We start from the raw sequence: 18,070 nt of genomic DNA, 5'->3' as shown, positions 1-18,070 counted from the left end.
ATAGTCACGGTTAATATAAAGTGGTGCAACTAACCCTTATTATTTTTCTTGTCATGTAATGGGATATAATAGTAGATTCCTAACAGATTTTTGGACTTTCACTTTAATAGCATTGTTCCGATCCCCTCACGACTTCCTTTCATCAGAGAGGCATTAAAAACTTAAAATCAAGTGAAAAGACGATCATTAATCAATGCAATAACAATGCCTTATAGCTGGCTGATATTTTTGTCGAAATACAAAAACATTTGTTTTCATTATTATGTTGTTTAACAATATTATTTGAGTTTCTGGTTCAGATGAAATATTTCTGGCACTAATGGGGAAATCGATATCAATCTAAGTCAACGGTTCAATTAACCTTATGGAGTTCGACCGCCTTTTGTAGGTCAATAACTAATATCAGCCGTGGCGAAACGAAACAATAACCTATCAGGTCGGACACGATCGCTGAATTATTTACTATTTAATCAAATATAACAGCTACATTCTTATTTCTTTTGTTCCACAAATTACGAAACCTTAGAAAAATATTTAATTGCATTATGTAATTCATTACGTCAAATATGCTCTATTGAAATGTGCATCGTTGAGTAAATTAGATTTCAGAACCAAAGTTTCATCCTTACATTTTAGTTCAATCGCAATTTATGTACTTGAGTTTTTCATAATTTTGTATAGGCTGGACGTTACGTACCAAACGCACGAAAGTTACGATAAAAACGCACTTTTTGTTAAAAATTACACTTCTTATTGAATTGGTTGAATAACATGTAACAATATTAATAAGTTAGACACATTTTTATTATGAATGCAAAAATGCCTAAGTACATAGTTTTTTCATAACTTGCTTTCTAGGCTTATATTGTGTCGTGTTATATTTTAATAAGTTTATTTGTACGATAGTTAGTTTTCATATACCGCCCTACTACTATGTCATAGTTCCTATACAAAATGGCATTATTAACACAATCTGTATCTAATAGGGTGATTTCGGACTATGACAGTCCACTGCAACGCCATTAAGCACTATTGTCTTGTCTTTTTCATCTAGCCAGAGTTCGTCAATCTATCGAGCAGCTAATCGTATAGCCATGGCATTAGATTAAACAGACGATGGACGTGACAAGATAAGACGGTAAAGCGGAGAGACCTATGTCCAGTAGTGCAGTTCTACACATAGACATAGCTCGCTTTAACCTTCGAACTCCAGTTTCTTCCCCTTAGGGCTTAGTGGATAAATTTTGTAAAATCCTGATAACGAATGCAATGCGCAATCCGTTAAGTGGTTTGAGCTGTGTGTTCATAGATCAGTCAGTCCTTTTATCTATTTTCCAATGAAAGAAATAAAGATAGAAAAAATATTTATTTGGTACAAGTCTTCGATCAACAATACCAACTAAAAGAGATTAATTACAATAAAAGTTCTCAAGTGCGCTGCTTATTTCCCGAGACGTACTGTTTGCGATGACCCGATACCTAGGTATTGTTCATCGAAGGTGCAAGACGCAAGTACACCATTACAATAATAATACTAAAACTATGCGTCTGTCCGCAGAGCGTCGCCAGCGGTCGATGCTGGCAGCGCGCGCCAACAGCAGTTCATCCAACACCGCCGTCAACAGCGCGCCGCGGCACAATGGCGTCGCGCACACGCCGCCGCCCGCGCCCGTGCCTGCTCCCGCGCCGATGCCCAAAGCAAATCTAGGAGGTGAGTGACAACATGTTGTATAGAAACACTTCCAGATGTCATTACTAGGCAGACATCGTGCTTGGTAACCTTTTGTCGAACACCGCCGTCAATAGCGCGCCGCGACACAATGGCGTCGCGCACACGCCGCCGCCCGTGCCCGCGCCCGCGCCCGCGCCGATGCCCAAAGCAAATCTAGGAGGTGAATGACAACAGTACTATGCATAAAGACTTCTGTGTAATTAGACAGGCTGTGCAGAGCTGAAGCTACCCAAGGCCAATCTGGGAGGTAAGGAAAAACATTCATCATCATCAGACTATTCATTTAGAGTCGCGCCAACAGCAGTTCGTCGAACACCGCCGTCAACAGCGCGCCGCGGCACAATGGCGTCGCGCACACGCCGCCGCCCGTGCCCGCGCCCGCGCCCGCGCCGATGCCCAAAGCAAATCTAGGAGGTGAGTGACAACAGTACTATGCACAAATACTTCCAGATGTCACTACTAGACAGGCAATGTAGTCGCTAAGTGGTCGTCGAACAGTCTCGCGCCAGTAGCGACTAGCGGTTCGACTATCAACACTGTCAACAGGGCGCCGCGGCACAATGGCGTCGTGCACACCCCGCCGCCCGTGCCCGCGCCCGCTCCCGCGCCGATGCCCAAAGCAAATCTAGGAGGTGAGTGACAACAGTACTATGCACAAAGACTTCCAGATGTCACTACTAGACAGGTAACATGGTCGCTAAGTGGTCGTCGAACACTGCTGTCAACAGCGCGCCGCGGCACAATGGCGTCGCGCACACGCCGCCGCCCGCGCCCGCGCCCGCGCCCGCTCCCATGCCCAAAGCAAATCTAGGAGGTGAGTGACAACATGTTGTATACAAACACTTCCAGATATCACTACTAGACAGGTAACATGGTCGCTAAGTGGTCGTCGAACACTGCTGTCAACAGCGCGCCGCGGCACAATGGCGTCGCGCACAAAGCAAATCTAGGAGGTGAGTGACAACAGTACTATGCACAAAGACTTCTGTGTAATTAGACAGGCTGTGCAGAGCTGAAGCTACCCAAGGCCAATCTGGTAGGTAAGGAACAACATTCATCATCACCAGACTATTCATTTAGAGTCGCGCCAACAGCAGTTCGTCGAACACCGCCGTCAACAGCGCGCTGCGGCATAATGGCGTCGCGCACACGCCGCCGCCCGCGCCCGCGCCTATGCCCAAAGCCAACCTGGGAGGTAAGATAAGCTTATTTACTGCTACGCTGAACAGTACTGCCAAGCAGGTCGTGCTGCACTAAGACACACAATGGCGTCGCCCGCGCCTGCGCCACTGCCCAAGGCTAATCTTGGAGGTGAGTGATACGCTGAACAGTACTGCCAAGCCGATCGTGCTGCAATAAGACATTTCATTGCTGCACAATACCGTCAAGAACGCGCCGCGGCCCAATAGCGTCGCCCGCGCCGCTGCCCAAGGCTAATCTAGGAGGTGAGTGACAACATGTTGTATAGAAACACTTCCAGATGTCACTACTAGACAGGTAACATGGTCGCTAAGTGGTCGTCGAACACTGCTGTCAACAGCGCGCCGCGGCACAATGGCGTCGCGCACACGCCGCCGCCCGCGCCCGCGCCCGCTCCCATGCCCAAAGCAAATCTAGGAGGTGAGTGACAACATGTTGTATAGAAACACTTCCAGATATCACTACTAGACAGGTAACATGGTCGCTAAGTGGTCGTCGAACACTGCTGTCAACAGCGCGCCGCGGCACAATGGCGTCGCGCACACGCCGCCGCCCGCTCCCGCGCCGATGCCCAAAGCAAATCTAGGAGGTGAGTGACAACAGTACTATGCACAAAGACTTCCAGATGTCACTACTAGACAGGCAATGTAGTCGCTAAGTGGTCGTCGAACAGTCTCGCGCCAGTAGCGGTTCGACTATCAACACTGTCAACAGGGCGCCGCGGCACAATGGCGTCGCGCACACGCCGCCGCCCGCTCCCGCGCCAATGCCCAAAGCCAACCTGGGAGGTAAGTTATACCCTTAAAAGTACTGCTAGACAAATCGTGCTGCATTAAGAAATTGCTCAGTAAGTTATCAATGCACAACCGTCGGAGATTGCGCCGTCAATAGCTGGCATTGCCCGCGCCCGTGCCGTTGCCCAAGGCCAACCTGGGAGGTGAGTGATACGCTGATCAGTACTGCCAAGCAGATCGTGCTGCACTAAGGCATTTCATCGCTGCACAACACTGTCAACAGTGCGCCGCGGCACAATAGCGTCGCCCGCACCGCTGCCCAAGGGCAACCTGGGAGGTGAGGGACAATACTTCTACGTACCGCTAGCAGGTCGAGCTGCTCTTTTTGAAATAGGCTAGTTTCCTAAAAAAAATTTTTTAGTCCGTCATGTTTAATATCAAAAAATATTGGACACATATATTTTTATTTGTCAATCTAACAAATAATTACATAGTTGTGGTGCGTTGAAGTTCCGCACGACGTCACAACGTGCGGAACTTTTATGCACGCATTGACGTCACGGGCTCTTCTTATGAACTTTGGCGCGCTTTATCTCTTTAAATTTTCATTAGTTTGAAAAAGTGAAAAATACTGTAGAGTATTTTTTGATAAATTAACTGACGGACTAATTAAAACTCTTGCTTTTTGACCCAGGAAACATCCCTATTGAGTAGTAAGTTATCGGTACACAAACCTCGAAGAGTGCGTCGGCAAGGCCAGTGCAGTGGGAGATGAGTTATACTTTTAACTGTACTGCTAGACAGCTGTGATAGGTGTTTACTGAGATATTTCTCTTTAAGTTGTTGTCTTACCTTACTACACAACTTTTTAAACAGCTGACACTATGCGCATGCGCCCCTGCCTAAAGAGCTGGGGCAGCTGATCCATGATATAAACAAACTATTTTGTATCGAGATTCTAGATCCACCATGCATTATTAGAGAAGGTCCAAGCTACTACAAAATATTACATGATCTGTAACTAAACGATGCGTTGTTTCAGGAGGCGATTACTCTATGAAGGCCTCCGGAAAAAAGAAGCCGACGAGGAAACTGACCAAAGCTGACATCGGCATGCCGAAAGACTTCAAGCATATATCGCACGTCGGCTGGGACGCTAATAAAGGTAATATACCAATGAAGCCGTACATCACACCGATATGTCTTTGAAAAATTGCCAAACATCTTTAATGGGGGCTATCGTATTTGTCTTCACGAGTTAGCGCCACTGTAGAGTAAGGTCAGCGTTGCCAGACGTCCCGATTTTGGCGGGACGTCCCGATTTTTAAATCAAATTTAAATGACCCGCGCGGGACAGGCTCGGTCCCGCTTTTCAGAGAGAGGCACTCACTTCACCAGACTATTGTTTGAAACGCCATATTATTCTAAAGAATAAAACTCACATTTAATTTTTTTTCTTTTTTTATTCTAAAGACGAATTTAACGATAGACTAAATCTGATTTAAAATATTATTTTTTTACTAAAATACATTTTCTATGGCTACTTTTGCTATCTATTGTCACGTAAACGTAATTTTAAGTCAAATAAAAAGATAAATATTTGAAAACCTTTGGTTAAATACGTTTTTTTACTATGTCCCGCTTCTGACGGAAGAATCCCGCTATTTTCACTCAAAAAGTACCAAAGTCCCGACTTGGCGAAAAAAAAAACTGGCAACGCTGAGTAAGGTCCTGTCATTCCCTAGCTAAGATAATGGTGCCAACTAGTGAGCGCTGAAGCAAAATTGCCAAACATCCATAATGGGGGCTATCGTATTTGTCTTCACGAGTTGGCGCCACTGTAGAGTAAGGTCCTGTCACTCTAGCTAAGACAGCGGTACCAAATGAGCGCTGAAGCGGTAATATGACTCATTTGCACTCACCATGATGGTACCACTGGTAGAATAAATTTCTGTCACTCATCAGTGTTGCCATCTGACGGCTTAGTGTGAGTTTATATTAAAAGTCGCCACTAGCGTGCGCGTTAAAAAAATATATGAAGATTTTGGTTCTTGAAAGTTTCCGCTAGGGGCGCTGTACAATCCGTCATACATTTAATGTCACTTTTTTACGCAGTCGACATCGAATGTGTTTGACGTAAACTCACAATACGCCCCCCGTTAACTATAAAAACGATAGCTCTCACTGTCTTTTCTAAAGGTTCGGCCAAACCAACGCGATCACACGCGATCAGCCGGCGAGCAGCGATGGCGACCAGACTTAAGTGAATTGATCGCCATCGCTGCATGCCGTCTAATCGCGTATGATCGCGTTGGTTTGGCCGAACCTTAAGAGTAGGCGCACACCGTTGATTTTTAGTTGGCCGATAGTTGTGCCTGATTTTAATTTGTATGAAGAATCGGCCAAATCGAATCGGCGTAGTGTGCGCACTCCCATATGCCCATACTGATCAACTGCCCGACTAAACTATCGGCCGACGAAAAATCAACGGTGTGCGCCTACTCTAAATCAATCATGCTTTCCGTTCAACTACCCTTCTGAATCCTGTAGTGTACTCAATCTATGTCATCTCCCCAGGTTTCGACGTGGATAACTTACCAGAAGAAGAGATGCGCTCATTCTTCTCAAAGGCGGGTGTTTCCGAGACACAGCTACAGGACCACGCCACGCGCCAGTTCATCTACAACTTTATTAACACGCACGGCGGGCTTGACGCCGTCAAGGAAGAGCTGCATGAGAACCACAAGCCCAGCAAAGGTTTGTTTGTTTCAATCAAATGGTATTGCTTGTTCATAGACAGCGTATACACCGTGTTACTTTGCATTCTTGCCATATTCACAGAGATAAAAGTAGGGACCAATACCTATTATTTAAGATAAACAAGAGACTCCCATAAAGAAAATACACTGAGTTTTTAGTAAATTTGGTTTTGCAGTACAAATTGGAATAAACCAATTTTGTCTCGCACTTTCTACAGGTGCAAGTGGAATAAACTTAGTGGGCGTGGCCTAGTTCTTATTAATCTGTGATGTTTTATGGCTCTGGGTACCAGCCTTTTTATCCAGTCATAATAATTATTTTAAAATACTCTTCAGTTGATTTTAGATTTTCCTTTCTACTCTCAGTTTCTACTTTACGGGCTTAGGACCGTCAAAAATACGTAATAATTATTAGGCTTTTAATTAATTTATAACATTGTTCCCTATTTTTACAAATTAATAAATGAAGTATGAAATGAAATCACCTTATTCACAATTAATTATTTATTTATGAGTTCCTACTTACAAAGTTTACGTACTGCGAAGCAAGTGTTCAAAGTGTCCTCCGTTCTGATGAAGGCACAGTCTAGCACGGCGAAGCGTAGGTATTTCGCTTTAGTTTTCGCAACACATAAACGTTTTGTCTCACAGTTTCGCTGAAGCAATCCTTTCACGTAACACGTTTACACTTTTTATCTCTTCTGCGCATACCAGCTCGTTTCAAGTCACTCCAAAAATAATAGTCCATTGGTGTTAGGCCCGAGGATCGTGGTGGCCAAGCTACTGGACCCCTTTTAAAATAGGTAGTTGAAACAAACCACAGCTAATTTTCATAGTGGACTGTACTATACGATAAACATGTCAGTCAATTTGACAACCTTTGTCGGAAACATTATTCAATGAAAATATTGTCCGAACCCTTAGTATTTCTCTTCGACAAATACTTTAACACATTGTGAACCACTTTTCTTTCACGACTATAAAAATATTTTAGCAATTTAATTCATAAAACCAATTGCGCACATTTAAAATAAAGTTTGTTTACACTTTGACAGCAATAGACTGACATGCAAGGTGACATGTCAATGAAGTTTTCAGTTACTGTTGCCATTAAAAGAAATTAGTACCATTAGTTTTCCGCAACATGGCGAGGGTTTTTATGTTCCTGGTCAGGCTATATTTGATTTATTATTTGATTTGAGAATATTTGAAGGAAAAGGTGATTACCAAACACAAATATGGCGTGATTTACCATAAGCAATTTCCAAAGTAAATACAGTGCGGGTGTAAAATACATAACATGGGAAAATTATCCCCAGTCCCTCGTCATTGCGGGCAATTGATGGACACGATAAGCAGTCGCTCCCAGCTGTTATAAGATGGCAATCGATCAGCATCCCGAACACAGAAGCGTAGCTACTAAAGGGCTAGACGGGACAGTGCCCCGGGGCCCTCGAATCCTTACCAGAAAATCTCAACTGTACTGAACTTTTGAAAATATCTCCCATTTTCAAAATAAATACATAGAGAGAAATTCGAAAGTTATACATAGGGAATTCACCTAAATTATTTCTGTGGGTTGGCAGTGTTGTCAATTTGACGGATGTGTACGTTTTATTCATCGATGCGCGTTATATTGTGAAGAGAAGAGAACAGCTTAAAATTAATGCTGTATCAGGAGTAAGCTAATGTCAATAAACTTGATAAAACGTAACCAGTTTAGATAGTAGTGGGACCCCATCTTTTTATTTGCCCCAGGGCCCTTGGTTACCTAGCTACGCCACTGCCCGAATGACGCTCTTGATAACTCGTACCCACATAAATATAGCAAATTATAACGACGACGACGATAAACAACGTTATTATGATATTGCTCCAATGACCATAAAGCGCAATCTTAATGAAAACACAATCGAATGTAGGTAACTAATATTTTATTTATAGGACAATATTTAAGTCGCTCCCAGCTGTTATGAGATGGCAATCGATCAGCATCCCGAACGACGCTTGATAACTCCAACCCACATAAATATAACAAATTATAACAGACGACGATAAACTAGAATGATATTGGTCTGATGACCCTATGAAAACTAGATGGCGCTGTCTTGACTTGGATCGCGGTAGCAAAGATTTATTTTTTAAGTAGCTTTCTTTAATTATGAGTATACCAGCTGAGGAATTCAAAAAATCTAGGTTCTGTATTTTGTCGAATACCTTTTCTTTACTCCGCATACGTTTTGATAGATGATTTATATCTGAACTCGTTCGTCGTTCGTTCGTTTCAGCCAAATGACGTCCACTGCTGGATAAAGGCCTCCCCCAAGGTTTTCCACAATCTGAACTCAGAGTTATTTAAATCATACTTCTTCAGAATTTTCGGATATGATTAATGATTATCCTAAGTTATAATTAATCCTTACAATCCTTACTACTTATAGCAGGTGGCTCGATTCATTTCTCGTCCTGGATTAACAGATAAACTCAATTTAAATCTGAGCTCGAGAATTAACGGCCTGTGCTACCGGCCCGATATTATTTATGACGTCAAATTATTGCTTTGGTACAGTCAGCAGTGAAATTATAGAGATGTTCGCGTTTTTACCGATACGGAATTAAACAATTCTGTGTTTTATTGTTCAATCAGTAAGTAGGACATGAAACTTTTGCGTTAGGTACTTACATACATTGAGGTTTTTGACTGGGTGGCCAACTATCAGTAGGATAACTACTAGATGATGATGATTTGATAGATATAGGACATAATCTTTACTTGAGATTGAATTGAGTTTTAAGCGTTATTTTGTAATAGTGTTTAAAAATCAGTCTCTCGATGCCTAACATTACAGCTAAAGCCCGGTCCGTGAGCACGTAGAATTTTCACGGACCAGACTATATCTATGCTAAAATCAATCGAGTTAATACACCTAAACAAATCACTTGACTTAATTTTCGAGTTGACACAAATATTCGTCTACGTCATAGTAAGTTATGATGATTTTACTGCACTTACTGTACCAAAGGCTGTATCCACACCCTCGCGATAGAAGGGTGTTGGGTTTATAGATTTCGTAAATAACGCCATAAATACGGATCGTAAAGATCGGACGTACGCTTCGTTAAACAAAGCATTGTATTAAGTTACACTCGTCGATATTGCACGTTTTAGGAATTTCAGGACAAAATGTTTGTGTTTAGGATTTTATAACCTACGTTCTACCGTTTTGTAAGTTGTAATACCAAAGAATACATTCCTATTATGTTCGGTAAAATATTAGTACCTATCTACTCATTGTAACCAGGGACATTTATTTTTTGCGAAAATGTTTGTCTAGCTAGGCTTCTCTGAAGAATAGATAGGTACTATATTTTGAATTGAATTAGCATAACATTACTTACTACATCGATTAAAGCCTTTTATTCGACTGATAAGATAACAGATATTTATTTTCTTGAATTCGGATTCTGAATCTCTGAGTATTAAGTAAAAAATATTGGCGATTTGATTTTAGTTTAACCAAATAATCTACAAAATAAATTAGTCTTCGATTCTGACGCCACTTTAACCCATCAGCCAGCTTATTGCCATATTCGCCTAAAACGACTCATAAAATTAACCACCGGGGTGTAGTGACCTCAGTCCTCACAATAACAATAAAAGAAGTAACATTGATCACGCGTATTCACTGGATAAAATATTGTATAAGTATATCATCCATATAGATACCTAGACATGACTGGATTCATTAAATACTCCGCTATTAATTGCCACATAAGCCGTTACACATACATAATATCTGCCCTGGATCTCAGGATTATGTAGAAGAAAAGCTGCCTTTTGACACAATAGCTCTGTTTACGGCTACTATTATTTGACGATAACCAGTGGACGAGCTTTAAATGTAGATCGGAGATTTATGGTGAAATTTTCATTTGGTTAATTTTCCTGACCTTTTACTATACATAGCATGACTTGAATCTACAATACTGTGCCCTGAGCACGAGCAAAATATCGTTCGATTGTTGATTTTGTATAAAACAGCGCCCCTACAATTAGGTACTATGCTCTACCAACCTACTGTATTAAAATGGTTAAAAACTGTATAAATACAGACTGAAAATTCTTCAAGTGGCATACTTAAATACATAATAATAATTATGTTGTCAAACAGAAATACTCTCTATTTAGCAACAATAAGATTTATTGAATCATACCCACTGTACAATATTGTATTCTGTGCCTAAAATATATCCAGCATTAGGTAAAAATGGCCCTTAACATGGTGACAGCAAAGTTTAAATTAGATTAAGCGTTTATCCGTATCAATGGTAACTTTCTAGTTAACTTACGCTCGTCACACGCCGGCTAATTCGAATCAAGGATGAGCTGACCTTCGGGAGAGATAACTCAGGGCTGTCGATATTTCTGATGGATTTAATGCTAATAAAGGTTTTTAAGTGTGATTGAAAATGCAGGTACATTTTTCATGGAAAAGCTTTGCGTGTTTGAACTACAAATAAAGAGAGGTGTATTTCACTTTATCTAAGTAGGTAATCATCATCTTTTATACAAGCTTATTATGACAAATACAAAGATGGCACAAATTATCCTTAAAAATAAAAATCTTTCCTTTTTGCTACTTTTAAAATCACCTTTACCAGTTCCAACATAAGATTTTAAATACAAACCCTGCCACATCTTTGGGATAATAAAATGAGAATATAGGTACAGTTTTATGTCTATCACAGAAGCAATAGCTAGAATAAAGAACGAGAAAAGGATTTACGATATCAGATTCCGATGGCATATAAAAACGGTAAATATTTATTATATTTTTTCTCAACGTACTGAATGTAGCTTTAATATTTCGATTTGAATTACCAAACCCACTTTTTAAGTCATTTATCTGGAATATGTCATCTTCTCTACCACTTATCAAGCAAATAATTGGATTTTCGTTTTGATTTGATTTGTATTTTTTTACGTAAAGCGAGGCTTAGACTTAAGCACAAAACTCAAAAAAACTAAACAAAAAAGTTTCCCGCGTAATCTCTACCTAATCTGTGTGACATATCTCTCCATTTAATCTGTGGCTGAGATTAACCTATTAAACGCCAACCCATATCATAAGCAGTGTCTTCTACGCCAAGCTATGCTGCTTTGGCGCCGGGACAGTAAGATTATTGTAGTTTTGCTATTTTGAAAATAAACAAAGTTCCCTATAAAATATAAATGTATGTTAAGGGTTTTAGGCAATCATAAAAATACACACAAAACAAAGCGGTTGATTATGTATTTTTATAAATAAATGTTGTGACTTGATTATATTGACTTCTATAGAGAGTCGTGGCATGGAGAGCACAGAAACTTTTTTATTCGTATAAGTGGTACAAAGTAGGTAATATGACAAAAGTATGTACGTTCGTCTAAAGAAGACCGAGGCGCTGGAAAGGCATCATAAATGGTACAAAGTTGGTAATATGACAAAGTATGTGCGTTTCTCTAAAAAAGACCATAGCGCTGAAAAGGTTAATATAGCCATCTGTGGTGTGAGTGACAGCCCTACCAGAGGTCGCCTGTGGTTTAATTAGACGCAAAATGGCAGGCCTTTGTTGAGAGATCTACGGAAAGCCGACACACCGTTTGGATTAACGCGCTCTAGTTATACCTCTGAGTAGGTATTAAAAGGCGTTTCAATTTTAATAACCTTGAATAGTAGCTTTTTAACGCGACTTTCACTGCTTCTCACCTTGACCTTTGTTTGTCACCTGTCATCCGCTTTGCAACGGACGGAAGTTTAACCTTAACTTCGAACTCCTCCTATGTTCTTCTGATTAATTTCATTGCGGGTCCAATGACAGTTTAACTTTCCCCCGGGACAAACTTGACCTTCACTGGTTGGGTTTTTATTGGCGGTCAAGCTATAGATCCTGGCTACACAGGAGTTGCAGCGGTGGGAACGAAGTGGGAATAGTCCCGTTTCACTGCTTCTCAGTCTGTCACTAAAGTCTTATCTTGCTTCCCACAAACAACTTTTTAGTTGATGTACTTACAAGCCTCGTTTTGTAACATGCTTTATGTGGGTGATAAAAGTCTACAAGATTAATAAAAAAACGCTTTAGTCGAACCAATTCACCTGGAAGATGAAGCTGGGTGAAATGGTTCTGAGGTGATATGAGGACACTAAAAGTTTCATTTTATTCACCCAGGTGAAAAAAGTGGAATAATCCATCACACACATCACATCTTTATTTTTATTTCTCACTGTCAATGTCTTATAACTAATTTTCTTGATAAATTTCATGTCCCTCATAAAAATAAATAGGTAGTAAATAAATTAACTTCGACATTCTACGCCGTCTAAACAAGTACGTAGTTAGTACCTGGTCCCAAACTAAGCAAAACTTGTCCTATGGGTGCTCAGCGAATATTAATAGAACCTATGACCCCGGAATAGAGAGTCACTCTAGAGCAGGGTTTCCCAAACTATGGGTCGCGACCCAGTGGTGCGTCGCGAGCGAACATTAAGTGGGCCCTGCCTGTAGAACGACACACCACCCTACAAATCCGAGTCCTTTATTTAGGCATATTGGTAACGGTTAAATTTCCTATAGGTGGGTCCCGAGTTTGGGAACATGTATTAGATGAGTCGTAGCCCAGACAACTTTGGGAACCACTGGTCTAGAGGATAGCCTCTACCGGGTGAGTTAGAGGAGGTACCTATCTTAAAGCCGATTTAGAGAGGGCATCAAAATTTATGAGGACTTTAGGCTTAAGCACGATAATATCACGAGTGCCTTATTTGAAGGCATCACGTTGAATTATAATGAGCCAACAAAGCATTAGCCATAATAATAGCTGCTATTTATAACTGAGAAAGCTGAATAAGCTTAGTCAGTTTCAAGTGCCAAAACCTGAGGCTAGACAAAGTGAAATGGCTTTACAAAGCAATTTTAAAGCTGTTCCTGTAAAAGTGGTCTTAACTTACTTCTTAAACCTACAAAGTGGACCAAACGACCTCGTAAAGGTAGCAGGAAGGCGCTGGATCCAGTCCGCTCCCAACCGGTCAATATGCAAATGTTTGTGGGAGGCCTATGCTCAGCAGTGGACGTCCTATGGCTGAAATTATGATAATGATACTCCGTCGAACATTCTAGAACATTTAGCTACATAATTCTGTGTACAAATACAGTGGCCGAAATCAACAGACAGGCATTTTTAATATTGTTTCTTATGATAAAATACCTCATTACTTTCATATGCGTAAATGACATTACAAACAAACACTCCAGTATCATTTATTTCCAAATCACATAATTTCCTGTATGATTTCAATTTTAGATGGCAGAACACCTGAAGCATTATATTAATATTCTCAAGAATTCTGTTAGCTACACACGTTGTTGAATTTCCTCGACATTCCTGAATGCCAGGAAAATGTTTGTTCATGCTTCGATGGGCTTTGACCTTGATTTACCCTCCATCTTTCTTATCAACCTGCAATGTCATATATCGGAACCACCTCCGTGTTGATTAGCCGCACCCTGACGCGTCTTGATGTTGACACGCGTATAAAATGTGGGTAAATAAATATAGCCTGTAGTGATAGTGACGTCAGCCTTGATATATTCAATAGATAGATTGAACACAGTTTATTGTACACGAGGCAAGGGAAGAAGGGATTTCAAGGAATCCACAGGAGAGACGGTATAGTATTAGTTTTCTCAATATCCTTGAGATATATCTATTGAAAATTAAAAAAATATTGCCACAGTAGAATAAATAACACGAAGAAAAGGAAGGTTTGCTTATTTTCTATAATAGGTAAATAGAACTAGACAAGAAATATAGAGTCTAATCAAAATAGTTCTAAGGAATTAGGCGATAGTTCTAAGAATATCTGCTGTGCCGGACCCAAAATATAGTTAAGTAAATACACCGACCTTTATAATAATAAGCCTAATATTTATACTAATAAGACCTTTATAATTTATGTAGAAGTCAAACTTGTGGTCAAACCATGGATTTTTTCTAGTCATTTTTGCCATTTTTGGTTCAAACCATACTTATAATTTTAATTTAACTACAAACTTTATAATTTTAATTTTATGTAAGTACGAATCAAACAAATGTTTGTTTTTTCTTTCATACTTTCTTTCTTTCTTACATTTCTTTTCCATTCATTCAGGAATGTTTGGCATTCAATATATGTATTGTAGAAAACTTTACGTCCTCCCCTTAAATTCAAAGGAGAACCAATTACTACGTCGTAATATTGTTCGGACGACTTTGGGCCGAGTTTACACGTGCCATCCGATCTTCGGAGATCTTTCTTACATTCGACTTCCTTAATGAGTCATAATTTCCATTCTTGGAACCACCCGAATTTCTGTTTGAAAACGAACAGGAGAAAAAAAATACTTCCTTCAGGAAGTCAGGAAGGGTAAAAAGGGTGAAAAGTAAGGGATGCTTGGATCTTGCTTGAAGCAAAAATCGGCTTTGCTTTGGAGTGTGATGTGAGACCATGTCATATGACGGTTCGTAAACTCTGACACAAGTTTGTGACTTCTATCCAATTGATTGATAATCCTAAGATATTAAAAAGCATTTATCTTATTTAGCTTACCACAAGGGGTTTACAGGACTACTAATCACAAATTAGTCATAGTACCCTTTGCCATCTAAAATTCATTTAACAGTCAGGTTTAAACAGCTACGTCCCTTCACTGGTTAGGTTTTTATTGGCGGTCAAGTTGTAGATCCTGGCTACACAGGAGTTGTAGCGCTGGGATGATATGTGGGAATCGTCCCGTTTTACTATCATACATGCACATAAATCAAGAATAATTGACTAGTAGTTTCAACTCACCTATTTAAACCCTCCGTCCCTCCCATTCCCATACTGTATAAGCGACTATAAGTTATTTATACAATACCTACTACTGCCTCTTTGTCGAAGATTCAATACGGTTGCGGACATTCGAGAGCTCTCCTGACTTTATATCGAGATATAAAATTCTATTGAGTTCTTGTATTTTCAGCCTTTTGTGTGCAAAAACGAAACTAAGCGCTTTTGTACGAAAATTTAGTTTTATAGACGTTTTTTAATCAGTTTTTATTTTTATACAGTCTTTTTCCTGTGATGTAGACTTCGTCACGCCTGCGGATCTGGTTTCTCTTAAACTGGATGGAATGGTGTAATGCCACCTAGAGGGAAAGTACTTATAATACTGTAGATAGATAATTTTACTCAAAGAAAACATTCCTTTATTTTTTTAAATAACGAAAACTAAATTTTCTGAAAATTCACCACCATACCATACAGTTTCATGGTTTTCTTTCATTTGATTCATCAAGTTTGTTAGAGAGATTTCATCCTTATACATAACCCTAACGATCAAATAAAAATACAGGGTTTATTATTAAGTTTCTAGTTGGTTCGATTCCCGTTTGTGGTAAGCTTTCTGGAAATCTGAATGCAGTTCTATATCTTTTAAAAAATAAAGGAAATCCGCATCACAGGAAAAAAGCACGAATGGTAAAGGAAAATAAAAGATTCACAATGGTCTATAATCGTTCGGCTTATGTTGTCAGATTAATGTCAATTATTCGAAACGATTCTACCAAATACCCACTCGTAGTTAATTACTTACTTACAGACTGTATCGCATTTGTACCTAGACTTAAGTCTATCTGTATTCGTGTCTAGACAATGTATTATGGTAGCCCCTCATCTCACTACTAATTACTTTTTTAAAGAATCAAAACGATAACTAATTTTATCAAGTTTAGCTATACAAGTTGTAGTTGCGATTAACTAACAAGTTTAATATCTACACCACCATGGTCTAATTTAATAGTTAATTTCGAAGTTAAGTTAATGAAATTAAGTTTGGCCACAAATTACCTCCCGTAGTTCACACCATACTCCAGCGAAGGCCGCCGTGTGGTTTTCAGGCGACCCGTAAACTAATAGGATAAGCCCAACTTAACTTAATAACTTTATTAATTTAAAACATTTCATACTTAGGTAGAATTATAAAACAAATAAATCGATCAACGCTGTATTTGAAAATATACTAGCTAAGTAAAGACGTCTAATTATTTGAACGTACCTACAAGAAATCAGCAGCAATGTTGCACACCTATTACAACTAGCTACATACAAAAGATCAGTGTTTTGTTTGTCGTGCATTGTTAACAAAAACATATCCTTCTTTCTGGCGCAGATGAAACAAAAACACTTTAAATAAGACATTCACACGACGTAGTACGAGGTAGCACCCGTCCGAATAGCACCTGCAAGAATCTTTTCGTGTAGGTGCTATTAAAACGGGTGTTCTAGGTGGACCACCTCCACACAACTCTCTTTTTTTTTCATAATAAATGTAACCTCAAATTGAAATTTAAACCATCAGAATTCACAGACTAGCAGCCCCTTTTCTTCCAGACGTCGCCATGTACGGGTTTCTCATCGAGAACATGGAAAAAATTTTGAAAGTCCACAGAATCCACTCTCAGGAATCTCAAATTTCATTTCAATTGAAGAATTCTAATTGACCATTGACAACATTTTATATTTAATGCTTCAACCACACCAACGCGTGCAGTAGGCCTAAGATGCGCACCGTGATAATTTTTATCGACGTCAATTTGTATGGGCAAAATCGATAAAATGGCGTGATGGCCGCCTATCACGGCGCGCATCTTAGGCCTACAGATTCGCCATCGTCGGCGAGTTCAAGGCCAATGACAGGTCGCGTGAACTGTCATAGGTCGCGCGACCATTAGCCTATGATCACGCCGGCGATGGCGATCTGCACGCGTTGGTGTGGTTGAAGCCTAAATGAAACCCAAAATTCAAAAAAACAATTCTACAGACTAACCTCCCCTTTTCTTCCAGGCCTCGCCATGTACGGCCTTCTCCTCGAAAACATGGCGGAGTACATCCGCCAGACATACGGGGAGGAACGTTGGGAGGACATCCGACGGCAGGCAGGGGTTGAACAACCATCCTTCTCGGTACACCAGGTGTACCCGGAGAACCTGATCACGCGGCTGGCGAAGAAGGCTCAAGAGGTAAGCTTGAATCTTTCAATTAGTTCGTTTCAGCCAAATGACGACCTCATAAAGATAGCGGCTTCCCGCTACCTTTATGAGGTCGCCTTCGCGCTGGATGCAGGCCGCCACCAATTGGCGTGGAAATCATTGGGGGAGGCCTATATTCAGCAGTGGACGTCCTATGGCTGAAATGATGATGATGAGCTAAATGACGTCCACTGCTGGACAAAGGCCTCCCCTAAGGACTACCACGCGACCGGTCCTACGCTGTCCGCAGCCAGGCACCTCCCGCGACCCTCACCAGATCGTCGGTCCACCTAGTTTCTATTAGTGTTTGTAGTTAACTCTCCGGATTTGAAAATCAGCTTTTTATATATTTCAGTCCAAATATTTACTTACTTAACTCTCCTTATCCTTATACATATGAGGTCTTATTCCCAGGAGTGTTAAATAAACATAAACATAAAATAACTTTCGAAAATGTTTCCGATAAAACTAGTTTATTTTTGACCCAGTAAAAACCATATAATAAGTTATGTTAGGTCCAAACGTTGATTGGACTAAGGAAATGCCCTAAAGTTTT

General features: G+C 40.2%; 1 protein-coding gene across 1 annotated transcript in view; it reads left to right on the top strand.

Annotated features, from left to right (window-relative positions):
* The window catches only part of LOC114351799 (wiskott-Aldrich syndrome protein), a 64,994-nt gene that overhangs the window by 35,429 nt on the left and 11,495 nt on the right, over positions 1-18,070 (top strand). The window contains exons 4-10 of the mRNA XM_028303125.1: positions 1,559-1,711; positions 1,764-1,892; positions 1,937-1,979; positions 2,022-2,133; positions 2,196-2,364; positions 4,709-4,831; positions 6,244-6,423. Of these exons, the coding sequence (XP_028158926.1) occupies positions 1,559-1,711; positions 1,764-1,892; positions 1,937-1,979; positions 2,022-2,133; positions 2,196-2,364; positions 4,709-4,831; positions 6,244-6,423 (909 nt within the window). The remainder of the gene's footprint in view (positions 1-1,558; positions 1,712-1,763; positions 1,893-1,936; positions 1,980-2,021; positions 2,134-2,195; positions 2,365-4,708; positions 4,832-6,243; positions 6,424-18,070) is intronic.

The sequence above is a fragment of the Ostrinia furnacalis genome, unplaced genomic scaffold, assembly GCF_004193835.3.
Source record: "Ostrinia furnacalis isolate ACB-3 unplaced genomic scaffold, ASM419383v2 OfSCF1198, whole genome shotgun sequence".
NCBI classification, from domain to species: domain Eukaryota; kingdom Metazoa; phylum Arthropoda; class Insecta; order Lepidoptera; family Crambidae; genus Ostrinia; species Ostrinia furnacalis.
The sequence above is the reverse complement of the archived record's forward strand: the minus strand, read 5'-3'. Positions and strand labels throughout refer to the sequence as shown.